The sequence below is a fragment of the Acomys russatus genome, chromosome 4 (genome assembly GCF_903995435.1).
Source record: "Acomys russatus chromosome 4, mAcoRus1.1, whole genome shotgun sequence".
Taxonomy (NCBI): Eukaryota; Metazoa; Chordata; class Mammalia; order Rodentia; family Muridae; genus Acomys; species Acomys russatus.
Window position 1 is genome coordinate 66,088,112 of NC_067140.1, and position 13,024 is coordinate 66,101,135.

The following is a 13,024-nucleotide window of genomic DNA, read 5'->3' on the forward strand; positions in this document are numbered from 1 at the left end:
GTGCATCTCTGTTTATTTGCTAGACTGTGGACTTCCTGAGAGAAAACCCTTTTGCTCACTCTTGTGTCACCAGTGACTTGTATGTACAGACTAGACCCTGAATGGATGGGTAGGCGGGTGGGCGGTTGGATGGATGCTAACTTAGAGGGGGGGAAGCTCCCCGGAAAAGATCAAAGGGCGTCAGCCCACTGCACCCTGTCTTGGCGGATTGAAAGCCCGAGGGGATAGTTTCTGAAAAGATTGTCCAGGAGTAAAGCAAAGGCCAGATGGCAGGGTTGGAGCTATCTTTACTTGTTCCCATGGAAACAGCTGAACTACCCGTGCCTCCTTCCAACTCCCCGTCACCACGCTCTCTTCCAGCTTTCTAATGAGGAGAAGATCAAGAACATCACTCACTGGACCCTGTTTAACTATTACAATTCCTCAGGTGGGAATGAAAGTGTGCCCCGGCCACCACCACACCCTGCAGATGTGCCCAGGGGTTCTTGCTGGGAGACAGCTGTGGGCATTGTGAGTAGACACGTTCTCCGAAAAGGTGACCCTTGTTCTCAGTCCTTTCTTGTTCCTTCTTTGATCTTTCTGTTTGGGAAATAACCCTGAAAACTCAAATGACCATCAAGCAGGCATTTCCTAATCAGCTTGGAAGGTCCAGGATGAATAGAGCAGACCCTGTGACTCCTGGAACCTCGCATCTATCTGCTGTCTTTAAGCTTGTGATGGCCAGACATTTCCTGGGGAGATGCAACACACATGGCTACTCGCCCCAAAGAGGGCGCTCAGGGTAGACCAAAGTACAGACACCACTAAAGTCCGACGGGTGAAGCGATGGGTTTTATGGAAGCTATTTATAGGAATGCAAGTGAAGGGTTACTTCACCAGAGCAGAAACGATTCAAAGGCAGCTACATCACTGAAGCCCACCCCAGCATGGGTGACAGCTCACAAAAGCTGGGAACCTGGAGCCCACTGCACAGCCTACAGGCAGTTTGACAAGTTAGAGAGTGTCCCTCCCAGGTGCCTCAGTTGGTCTATGCTTCCTATGGGCAGCTGCTGGACTTGGGGGTCTTTGCAGCTTAGCTTGTCTGAGAGTCTTCTTTGCAGCTCAGCAGTCTTTATTGCTTCCTTTTGGGAAGGAGGAGCCTTGTGCTTCTGGTAGGTTTCAGGGAGTTCCTGAAGCTATTTTGAGTTGTTTACCTTCTAGCTTAAACAAACAAACAAATAAACAGAACCCAATCAGTTATATTCACCCTATGTAAGTGGAGAAAGCTTTGTCCTTTTGTTTCTGCCATGTGGTCCTTTGGTTTATTTTCTCTACATACCAAGAAAACATTTTTGATTAGTAGGAAGTATTGTCCGAAGTAATTGATGGTCACAGCCAATCCTCGTGGGGGCAACCAGGACATCAGAGCAGATGGCAAAAGCAAAGAGTGAGCCTTCAGATTCTAGCAATGATAAGTATGGGGCGCTGGTCCCTACTAATAAACCAGGCAATTTGCCTACTTGGCTGATAGGCTTCCCAGTAACTCAGCAAGCATGATATTACTGATTCGTAGAGGTTCAGATATTATTCCAACGTTATTTAATTAATGACTTGTATAAACGAAGCTTAAATTAAGCTTTCTCCAAAGTCTGAGGTCCTTTCTCTGGACCATTACTCTGCCGAGAAGAACCAGGCCATACTGATGGATTTGGGTGAGCAGGTGAGAGTATTGTATCGCTCTGATCGTTGGAGAGAAGTTCATATCCGGCCACTCTAATTTTACCGTGTTCCTCCCTGCAGGAGTTTATGAGGCTGACGGTGTCTGACATGCTGGTGACGTACCTCACCATCTTGGTGGGGGATTTCCTCCGCGCTTGTTTTGTCCGGTTCATGAACCACTGCTGGTGCTGGGACCTCGAGGCTGGCTTTGTAAGCTGTTTCTTCATATAGTCTGCACTCGGGTGCTAGCACCCCCCTCTCTGATGTTTGTGCTCAGGTGCATCCTTGTGCGTTTCATTCCTGAGGATGCTTAAAGCAAGTCTCTGTTCTGTGAAGTGTTGCGTTTCATCATATTTGCTTAAGAGTCCTCTTAGCAGTCACAGAAGCAGCTCCACCTTTTCCCATTGTGACCGTCATTTAGAAAATGGAGGTGCAGGGGCTGAAGAGATGGCTCAGTGGTTAGGAGCACTGGCTGGGTTCCATTCATGGCACCCACTTAGTACCTCACAACCATCTCTAACTCCAGTTCCGCAGAATCTGACATCCCCTTCTGGCCGCCAGGGGCATTGGGCACTCATGTGGTACATAAGCACACGTGCGGGCAAAACACAATGCACGTAAAATATTGAAATAAAAAGGGTTTTTTTGTGTGTGTTTTGTTTTGTTTTGTGTTTTTTGTTTTGGTTTTTCGAGACAAGGTTTCTCTGTATTAGCCTCGGCTGTCCTGGACTCGCTTTGTAGAACAAGCTGGCCTCAAACTCACAGTGATCTACCTGCTTCTGCCTCCTGAGTGCTGGGATTAAAGGCATGCGCCTCCACGCCCGGCAGGTTTTTAAATATTTTAAAGAAAGTGAAAGCATTCAGCTTTGGGAAAGGGTGGAGCACATCCTCCAAGGCCAAGCAGATGCCTGCTGGAGAAAACCTGAAAGACCTCTCATGAGGAAAGCTGAAATCTCAGAATGGATAAATATTTCAGAAATCTCAGACCAACCAAGAGCCTCATGCCCTTTCCCTAACTTCTGATCATGCTTTGGGAAGCCTCTTTGACTCTTACCTCCTCTTCCTCCTCTTCTTCCTCCTCCTCCTGAGAGCCCCCCTTCCCCACCTACCTGGTAAAATGCTCACACTGAGCATGTGCCCTTTTCTCCCTACGATGACCTTCTATGAATTGCCAGAAGGCCAGGCCCACTCGCTGGCCCAGTGCGTATCTCATCCACAACATCTCATTATTCTTCTCATTAACCATGTTGGGGCAAGAACTTACCAGAACTTCTGGTGAAAGGCTCCATATCTTGGTTACCTATGTCGCCCTCACCCTGACCTGTAGGTGCCTGACACCTAAGGGCCACAGTTCAGATTTCTTGCATATGTTTTAAATAAGCCTATTCAACAGCTCCTCGGCATCAGCAAAACTTTGTGTCTGTGCCTGAGAAAAATGATGTAGGACTGCTGTGCTAAAAAGTGATGACATCGGCCAGGCGTGGTGGCGCACGCCTTTAATCCCAGCACTCGGGAGGCAGAGGCAGGTGGATCGCTGTGAGTTCAAGGTCAGCCTGGTCTACAAAGTGAATCCAGCACAGCCAGGGCTACATAGAGAAACTCTGTCTCAAAAACAAAACAAACAAAAAAAAAAAGTGATGACATCTTTGATAGGAAGACACAGGATTGCTGTCTTCAAATTAATTTCTAAATTCTATAAGATCTCAATGTTATAGTAAAATCTGCTAAAAAAAAAAAAATTAAGCATGTAAAACATATAGGAAAACTCTTTCTTTTTCCGAGACACCGTTTCTCTGTGCAGCCTCAGCTGTCTTGGACTCACTTTGTAGACCAGGCTAGCCTTGAACTCACAGAGATCCACCTGCCTCTGCCTCCCAGAGTACTGGGTTCAAAGGCGTGCCACCACCACAGCTGGCTACGAAAACTCTTTGGAAATAAAAAGGGTCTGTACCGACCACTCTATTGAGGTATCCTATGAAGCCAGGCTTGGCAGTTGGATACATGGGTCAGTGTGTCTGAGCACTTGTTTTACAAGCACAAGGACCTGAGCCCAGATCCCAGCACCCATGTGGAAAGCCATATCGGGTCACCAGGCACAGAGGCACACGCCTTTAATCCCAACACTCAGGAGGCAGAGACAGGAGGATCTCTGTGTGTTCCAGGCCAGCTTGGTATACAAATGGATTCCAGGACAGCCAGGGCTACACAAAGGAACCCTGTCTAAAAAAAAAAAAAAAAGAAAAGAAAAGAAAGAAAAGAAAGCTACACAGGATCATGTGCACACCTGTAAGATGAACACTGGGCATCATTGGTGTTTGCTGGCTGCCAGCCCAGCTTCAGGCTCCATGAAAGCCCTTGTCTCAAAGAAATGAAGCAGAAAGTGATAAATATGTGCACACGCGCGCACACATACACACACACACACACACACACACACACACGTACACGCGTGCCCAAGCATCACACTCACATACAAAAAAAAATGCGAGAGGATCAGGAGCTAGCCTGGGTTATATAGTGAGACCCTGTTCTAAAAAGGAAAAGTATAACGACACTGCAATAACTAAAACTGGAATTGGAATAAGCATGCCAATGGAACAGGCTATAAGCTATAGGGGAAAGCCATTTATTATAAAGCCGTTTTTTCAAATCCATAAGGAAACGAAGTGTTATATAAAAAATGAGCTTATAAGGGCTGGAGAGATGGCTCGCTGGTTAAGAGCACTGGCTGCTCTTCCAGAAGACCTCGGTTCAATTCCCAGAATCCACATGGTAGCTCACAACTGTCTGTAACACCAGTCCCAGCGGATCGGACACCCACTTCTGGTCTCTGAGGGCACCGGACACACACATGGTGCACAAACATGTATGTAGGCAATATAAATAAATAAAATGTTTTTGAAAACGTTTTTTAGCCAGGCGTGGTGGCACACGCCTTTAATCCCAGCACTCGGGAGGCATAGGCAGGCGGATCGCTGTGAGTTTGAGGCCAGCATGGTCTACAAAGTGAGTCTGGTACAACCAGGGCTACGTAAAGAAACCCTGTCTCAAAAAGACAAAAACCTTTATAAAAATGATCTGTGGATGGGGAGAGAACCATATCCTTCACTTCACCTAAATAAATTAATTATAGGGGCATCAAAGACTTTAGGGGAGGAGATTTGGGGTTTTGTTTGTTTTGTTTTGAGACAAGGTCTTTCTGTGTATCTCTGGTCACGTAACCCAGGATAGCCTCAAACTCACAGCAATCCCCCTGTCCAGCCTCCATAGTGCTGGGATTATAGGCATATCCCATGACACCTAGCTTGAAAATGGAAACATAAATCAAGATTTTCACTTAAAATACATTTATACACTTATAATCTTGGGAGTGAGAAAATGTCATTCTGAGCAGGACACCAAAAACAGTAGATGAGGATTTTTTTTTAAACTATTTGGGGGTTTTGTTTGTTTTTAAGATTGATTGATTTTATGTACATGTTTGTACACCTATGTGAATGTATGTGCGTCAAATGCTTGCAATTCCCACAGAGACCAGAGGGCACTGGACTCCCTGGTACAGGAGTTACAATCTCTTGTGAGCCGACTATATAGGTGCTGGGAACTGAACATGGGTCCCCTGGAAGAGCAGTGAGTGCTCTTAACCGCCGAGCCATCTCTCCAGACCTGTTTTTGTAATATTAGTTAAATTTTAAGTGTTTTACATTCATCCCTCCGGCGTGTAAATTATGCATCTTTGCTCCTTTGCAGCATGCTTCGCTGGCCACCCCCTCTCTCCTGTCCTCTCACTGTCCTCACACCTGTTGTCCATGTCTCCGCTCTGGAGACAAACTGGAAGCAGACCTGAGGGCATCATGAGGACTCGGCACTCGCATGCTCGGTGTCCTTTCAAATACCCATCGAGAACCAAACTATGAAATAATCAGCTTCAGATCCGAAGTCGTTTGTGATCTTTCTGCAAACTCTTGTCGAACTAGAGGCAGGGGAGGGGGGCAGGTAGGGAACACTTCCTCTGTGCTTGTTTTAAAGCTGTCTTCTCACTTTGTTTCTCAGCTCATTATTTGCATTTCATTAATTTCAATTGCTCTCTCCGTTGATTATAATTTTGAGGTAAATTTCTGATTAAAACATTGACGAAATTTATTCTTAGGAGATAAATTCCTCTCCAAGACAAAGAATCAGGCTGCAGCCTGGAGAGGTAAAAACACAATTTGTTGTTGCTGCTCTTGTTGCAAAAAGCCCCAGTTCTAATAACTTCAAAACTCTGGGGGCTGAGAAGATGGTTGAGCAGTTAAGAGCACTGTTGCTCTTGCGAGGACCTGCCTTAATCTTCCAGCACCCACACAGCAGCTGACAGTGTCTGCTCCAGGGGATCTGACGCCCTCTGCTGGCTTCTGAGGGCGCTACACATACGTGGTGCACAGACACAGGCTCAGGCAAAGCATCTATACACATAAAATTTTAATTATTAAATTAAAAACTTCAAAACTTTTCTTCAAAAGTTGAAAGCAAGGATGGGGATATAGTCCAGTTGGTAGGACACTTGCCTAGCATGCCAGAGGTCCTGGGTTCAATCCCCAGCACTGCATAAGCCTAGTATGGTAGCGCACACCTGTAATCCTGGCACTTAGGAGTTGTAGACAAAAGAATCAGAAGTTCTAGCTATGTTACATCTTAGAGGCCAGCCTGGGCTACAAGAACCATGTCTCAAAATAAATACAAGTCGAAATCCTATTAAAGAACCAAAATCCCACTACCGAGTATGATGCTTTAACCTCAGAGTTTAAAAAGTTGAGGCATAGGGATGGCCATAAATTTGAGGCCGGCGTGAGCTATGTAATGACAGTGTTGAAAATTAACAATATAGCTGGGCAGTGGTGGGGCACACCTTTAATCCCAGCACTTGGGAGGCAGAGGCAGGTGAATGGCTGTGAGTTCGAGGCCAGCCTGGTCTACATATTGAGTTCAGGATAGCCAAGGCTGCACAGGGAAACCCGGTCTCGAAAAAAAAGAAAAGAAAAGAAAATTAACAATACAAAAACAAACCAGGACCCTGAACCTCAGGCAGGCATTTTAGGGCACGCTGTCTTGATTTGTGGTAGTATCTAGCTGGTATCATCTGGTGTTTGCTAGCTCACGCCCGCCTCTTCCTCTTGCTCTCTCTCTCCAGCCCTCATATGCCGAGTTTGATATCAGTGGAAATGTGCTGGGTTTGATCTTCAACCAAGGAATGATCTGGTGAGTGTTCTCTCCCATCTGAGGAACATATAATTTGGAGAGTGAAAAAAAAAAAAAAAAACTAGAACCTCCAACGTTGTCTCTCAACAAGCTTGGAGGGGACCAGCAAATGCCCCCACCTCTCCCAGCTCCCTCTTCCTGATGGAAACTAAGCGAGCAGACCAGCGTGAGAAGCAGAGAACTTTCTAGCTAACCAGTGTGCTACAGAGAAAGTAGAAACAGGGAGAGAGAGGAGAGGAAGGAAAAGGGGGAGAGAGAGAGGAAGAGAGGAAGAAAGAAGAAGAAAGGGGAAAGGAGAAGAGAAACATAGGTGCTGGGGGCGGGGAGAAGAGCACGGTGGTGAAGGAAGGAAGGAACTTCCTCCTCCCGAGTCTGCATGACGTCAGCCTCTGGAGATGCAAAGATGTCTGCAAACCACTGTCTGCCAGTCGGGCTAGCATGGTCCAGAGACCATGTGATCTGCTGATGCTTCCTAGGCAAGCAGTGATAAAAATCCTGGCTAGGGTCCCAGCCAGTAGTGCCCAGAGTTAGCTCCCTCTCTTGGGGACTGGATGCTTCTGTCCTGATAGCAAATGTCTTGGGTAAACAGAAGGCCTCTGCTCTCAGGCCCTTCAGGAAAGTAACTTGACTGCATGGCCCTAGTCCATCCCGTTACCTTCTGCTAGCCTTCCCTTGCCTTTCCTGCTGCCTGGTCGACCAGGTATCCTGTTTCTGACCTTTCAGGATGGGCTCCTTCTATGCTCCGGGACTGGTGGGCATCAATGTCCTGCGCCTGTTGACCTCCATGTACTTCCAGTGCTGGGCGGTGATGAGCAGCAACGTGCCCCACGAGCGTGTGTTTAAAGCTTCCCGATCCAACAACTTCTACATGGGCCTGCTGCTGCTGGTGCTCTTCCTCAGCCTCCTGCCCGTGGCCTACACCGTCATGTGTCTTCCGCCCTCGTTTGACTGTGGCCCCTTCAGGTGCACTCTTTGTTGCTGGGGACAGTTCTTCTCCTGGGTCAGAATGCTAGTTGTGGTTTCTCATGCCAGCCAGTGAGAGGCTTTGGAGCTTTGGGTCAACCATCGGAGCCCTTCAGCAAGTTTTCTGTAAGGAGGGAAGTGTTCCATGTGGTAGCAGGCAGCCACTGAATGCTCGACGTGAAGAACTGGGAAAGCTAATTTCTCATTGTTTTTTCATCGTAATTAATTTTGATTTTAACAACCACAAAGGCTGGCTGCTGTATTAGATGGTCCAGTATAACTGTCTAACAGTAGATAATCTGCCACCTATGATTATCTTAGCACAGGATAAATGATGGAGGATATTGTAGCCTCCATCCAGATGTGAATCAAGTATAGCTGGTCTTGATGGAGACTCTCAACTTGGCCCCCATGCTCTATAAAACACTGCTAGAAATGAAGGTTTGTTGGGAGATTGGATACAGTTACATCAGGAGGTAGAGCGAACAATAACCCTTATTGACTATTATGTTTATAAATATGTGATCCACTGCAAACAAATCCCTCTACTCCCTAAAAAAAAAATTCTAGAACTAAAGGTGTTTGGAGCATGGTACTGTTTTATGAAGTTCTTTTATTTAGAAATTTTCTATGTGTCCTCCGCAAGAATCTTATAATAAGTCAACATGGATAAACTAGTGTTCTCACCCTTGATGAATACCTATCCCAGACAAGAAACAGGGTAAGGCAGTGTGAAGGGCCATGAACAGCCCTTGCGTGATCCCAAGAGCAAGTATCTCCTCTGACTAAAGTGGGTGCACTCACCGCCTCTAGGGCCAGCCCTGCATGCAAGTGTGTCATGGGGAAAGTTGATGGTCTCCTTTTCACCTTAAGATGGGCCTGAAGCTGACAGAACTTAGAGGAGGTATTCAATGGGGTGTTCTGTCAGAGCATGATCTGGTCAAATAAAAGTCTACACAGCGGGGCTGGAGAGATGGCTCAGGGGTTAAGAGCACTGGCTGTTCTTCCAGAGGTCCTGAGTACAATTCCCAGCAACCACATGGTGGCTCACAAGCATCTCTAATGAGATCTGGTGCCCTCTTCTGGCCTGCAGTTGTACATGCAGGCAGAACACTGTATACATAATAAAGAAATACATCTAAAAAGAAAAAAAGAGTCTACACAGAAAAGAGAAGGTAGCAGTCAGGGTAGAAAGCTGTAGGAGACTAGAGAGGCCAGAGTGAGGGAACAATCATGTGAAAAAAGACTCAGTCATCTTCTTCCTAAGAAAGCCTGGGTACACACATTACCACCACATTCTCAGGCTGTTCATCTGTGCCCAGGAAAGATAGCTCCTTGGCCTGCGTCACGTTTGTTTCTTGACATTTGTGTCCCTTTTGCCATATCTACTTTCCTGGGTGTCCCTGGCAACCTACATTAGATCATAGGAAAAGAGAGCTCACCCGAAACTCACGGAAGAAACATGGTTCCAGCCTCCACAAAGAGGAGCCTTTGCTAGAGTTCCTAGCTGAAATGCGCGCACGCACGCGCACGCGCGCACACACACACACACACACACACACACACACACACACACACACACACAGAGTGGATTTATTTCTTTTTATATCCTTTTTACCCGCAAAAAAAAAAAAAAGCATGTGCCGGGCGTGGTGGGGCACGCCTTAATTCCAGCACTCGGGAGGAGGCAGAGGCAGGCAGATCACTGTAAATTTTATGGCAGCCTGGTCTACAAAGTGAGTCTAGGACAGCCAGGCATACACAAAGAAACCCTGTCTCAAAAAACTTTAAAAAAAAAAAAAGTCATGTTTCCTGGTTGGGCATGGTGACTCCCGGCTATAACCCCGCACTCAGAAAACTGAGACAGTAGAAGCCTGAGTTCGAATCCAAACACATCTCACTAAGCAAACAGATCAAACATGTTACGTCTTTTCCTTGTTTATCGTATTACTTTCTCCCAAAGGACAGAAGCTCCACAAGGAGATGCCTTCTCCCCTCTCACTGCGTTTACTCTGTGTCTGGAAGAAAATAGCTGCCTTGTGGTCAGTGTTCAAAGGAGACTCAGAGTTCAAAGCCACCTCACAGAAATTCAGTTGCACAGAGAAGAAGTTAGGGTTTGGACCCCACTAAAAGCCTACGGGGGCCCAGCAGGCAACATAAATGACTGAGGTGGTTAGCGGCACATAGCATACAACCACAATGGAAGGTGGTGGCCTATGCCCTTTGGAACAAAACCAAAACACCAGCTGGCTTTGTGAATAAAGTTTTATTGGAACACAGCCATATCGCTGTGTTTGCGTATACCCATGGGCACTGGGTGTGTCTTCATGGCGGCAGTAGGACTGTGTGGTTGAAGTGGAAACCATCCTACCTACACAGCTAAAAATGGAATCATTTGGGTCCTTGCAGAAAAATCACCTGCCGTAGAGAGCAGATTTAAGAGGCTACTCTCTCACTGACCAGCTCATTTAGGTTCATTTCCTAAAAGATGGAAATTCTGGTAAAGTTTAGCTCATTGGGCTGTTTTAAGGATCTAATATGTTGTTCTTTGTAAAGTGCTTAGAGGACCATGTAGGTCTTTAGTAAGACCATCTGTGACCCTGTTAAGCCTGAGCTCCGCCCAAGTTGAGGACAGTTGCTGCTCACCTCAGCCAGCTGTCACCATGAAAAACACGGCCCATTATTACAGGCTCTTCAGATCCTCATAAAAACCTGAACATTGATTTGGAACCATCCACTTCTTTCACTTAAACATTCATTCCAATTTTTAAGCCTTCTACATCTGCCCACAGAACAAGTCTGTGGACATGAGCTTCATCTTGGCCAATATTTGATCTGCTCTCTCCAAAGCAGCTTATAAGCTATTCAGTGTGCGTATATCCAGGTGTGTGAATCAGGAACACAGTAAGGCAGAAGCTAGGAATGTTGGATTATGGGCTCAGGCGTTTTCTGTGGCCCGTGAGCTAAGTCTTTAGCCGTCTGCAGCAGATTTAGACCAATGTACTATACTCAGAATTCTGAGGCGTGCTGCTCACTTTCATATGAATAACAACGTGATGCATGTGTGTCTGTTTCAATTCCTTCCCTCATGAGTTCACTTATCTTTGAGAGAAGAGAATAAGCAATCTGATAGCAGGTGGAATTCAAGGAGGAAGGACTTCAGTGTCCGTTACGGGAGAGAAGAGCTGCCCACGGGTCCCCAAGTCATTTGTTTGTGTTTGCAGCTCAGGGGTTTTTGTTTGTTTTGTTTTTCTTTTACTTATAAGGGAAACAGGATGGCTTTGATTGACCCTCCTGCCTCAGTCTGGGTTTGTTGAGATTGTACCAGCAGTGTTTGCAATTGACGAGAAGGAGGAAAACAAAAAGGAAGGAAGGTGCCAAGGGCCTCCCAAATGACCACATGCTTGCCAGTGAAAGCAGAGGTAGTGATGTGGAGGCAGCCAAGGTATTCATTCTAACCCTAGGTTGTGACAGTCACTACTGAGGAACATATTTAGTCCTTATAATGCCACCATCAGGTGGGAGGCACTGCACTAAGCATTGGATAACTGTCTATCTGTAAGGCACCCGATAGTGCATATTTTAAACTTCGAAAGTTACTAAGCCTTGAGTATGATTCATTGCCTCTGAAACTAATGTTGAAATCCGCCTGCCATTATGTCAACTTGCCAAAGCCTGGACGTTAGATGGTGATTAATTATACAACAGCAGTGCCATTCTCTCATGAAATTGGTCTAGCAATCAGGGTTGTGAGCGAGTTCTCACTTGTGGAACCGGATTAGTTAATGGAAGAGTAACTTATCAGAAAGCAAGGCTGTCCCTGGGATTACCTCTTCTGTACGCATCCACACACGCTTTAATTTCTTTTCTTTAAAAAAATTTTTTTTAATTTTTATTATGCCTGCATGTACACCCGCAGGCCAGAAGAGGGCATCACGTCACATTACAGATAGTTGTGAGCCACCGTGTGGTTGCTAGGAATTGAACTCATGACCTCTGGAGGAGCAGTCAGGGCTCTTAACCTCTGAGCCATCTCTCCAGCCCCTCCCACTTTAATTTCTACCATGAATGACAGCAGCCCAAGATGTGAGGTCACAAGTGAGAGACACCATCAAATAAGGACAGAGGTCAGGGTGACTGTGAAGGCAGAGAAAGGTTTGAAAATCCCTGACACTGGCCCTATAGATGACAGAAGGGGACTTGAGCCAAGGGACACGAAGAATGTATTCCTCTGTGGATTCCCTCAGAGATCGTGGCCTTAACAACAGCTTAGGTTAACCCAATGGAGCCATTGTCAGTGTCTGGTCTTCAGAGCTGTAAGACAGTGCATGTATGTTGCATTAACCCACTGGCATGCTAAATTGTCATGTCAGCCACTACATTAACACTTCAAAGAGAAAATAACCACCATCAGCCTTGACTTAAAAACATAATATTTCAAGTTCCCTTTTTTTTATTATTTCTTCATTATATGTACTACTAATAAAAAAATTAAACCAAATGTCATGACATGTTGCAGATTGGTTGAGACAGAGTGTCTTTGCAAAGCCCAGGCAAGGTCTACATGATCCTCCTGCCTCAGCTTCTCAAATGCTGGGGCCACTGGCATGCAACGCAGCAGTGCCAAGTGATGAAACAGCCACACATGGTCCCTGATGCAACTGCTCGGCTCTGTGATTATAGGAAAAAATATATGTATGCCATTATATGTGTGTGTGTGTGTGTGTATGCATGCATGTATGTATGTGTGTGTGTGTGTGTGTGTGTGTGTGTGTGTGTGTGTGATATACAGCATTATAGCTCAGCCATATACACTGTACCAATGAATGAGCACAGCAATGCTCCAGCAAAAGTTTATAGACAGGGAAATGAAACGTAAAATAATCATACTTCAGGTTTTGTATGTCACAAGGTATTATACTTGATTTTTTTCCAACCACTTAAAAAATGTAAAAAGAAAACTATTTTAGCTTACAGGTGACAAGCTGATTTGTCCCTGAGGACAAATTGATATGTCAATCTGATCTTTGCACAGAGAAAACTAAACATGCTGACTATTACATTACAGGACACAGTTTAACGGTGCTATCCTCAGCACCCGCTGGCTTTCGCTGTCCCTCTAACT

At 45.8% G+C, this 13,024-nt stretch overlaps 1 protein-coding gene across 1 annotated transcript in view; it reads left to right on the top strand.

Annotated features, from left to right (window-relative positions):
- The window catches only part of Tmc2 (transmembrane channel like 2), a 48,571-nt gene that overhangs the window by 30,013 nt on the left and 5,534 nt on the right, over positions 1-13,024 (top strand). The window contains exons 12-15 of the mRNA XM_051144923.1: positions 361-510; positions 1,780-1,908; positions 6,869-6,936; positions 7,660-7,899. Coding sequence (XP_051000880.1) covers positions 361-510; positions 1,780-1,908; positions 6,869-6,936; positions 7,660-7,899 — 587 coding nt within the window. The remainder of the gene's footprint in view (positions 1-360; positions 511-1,779; positions 1,909-6,868; positions 6,937-7,659; positions 7,900-13,024) is intronic.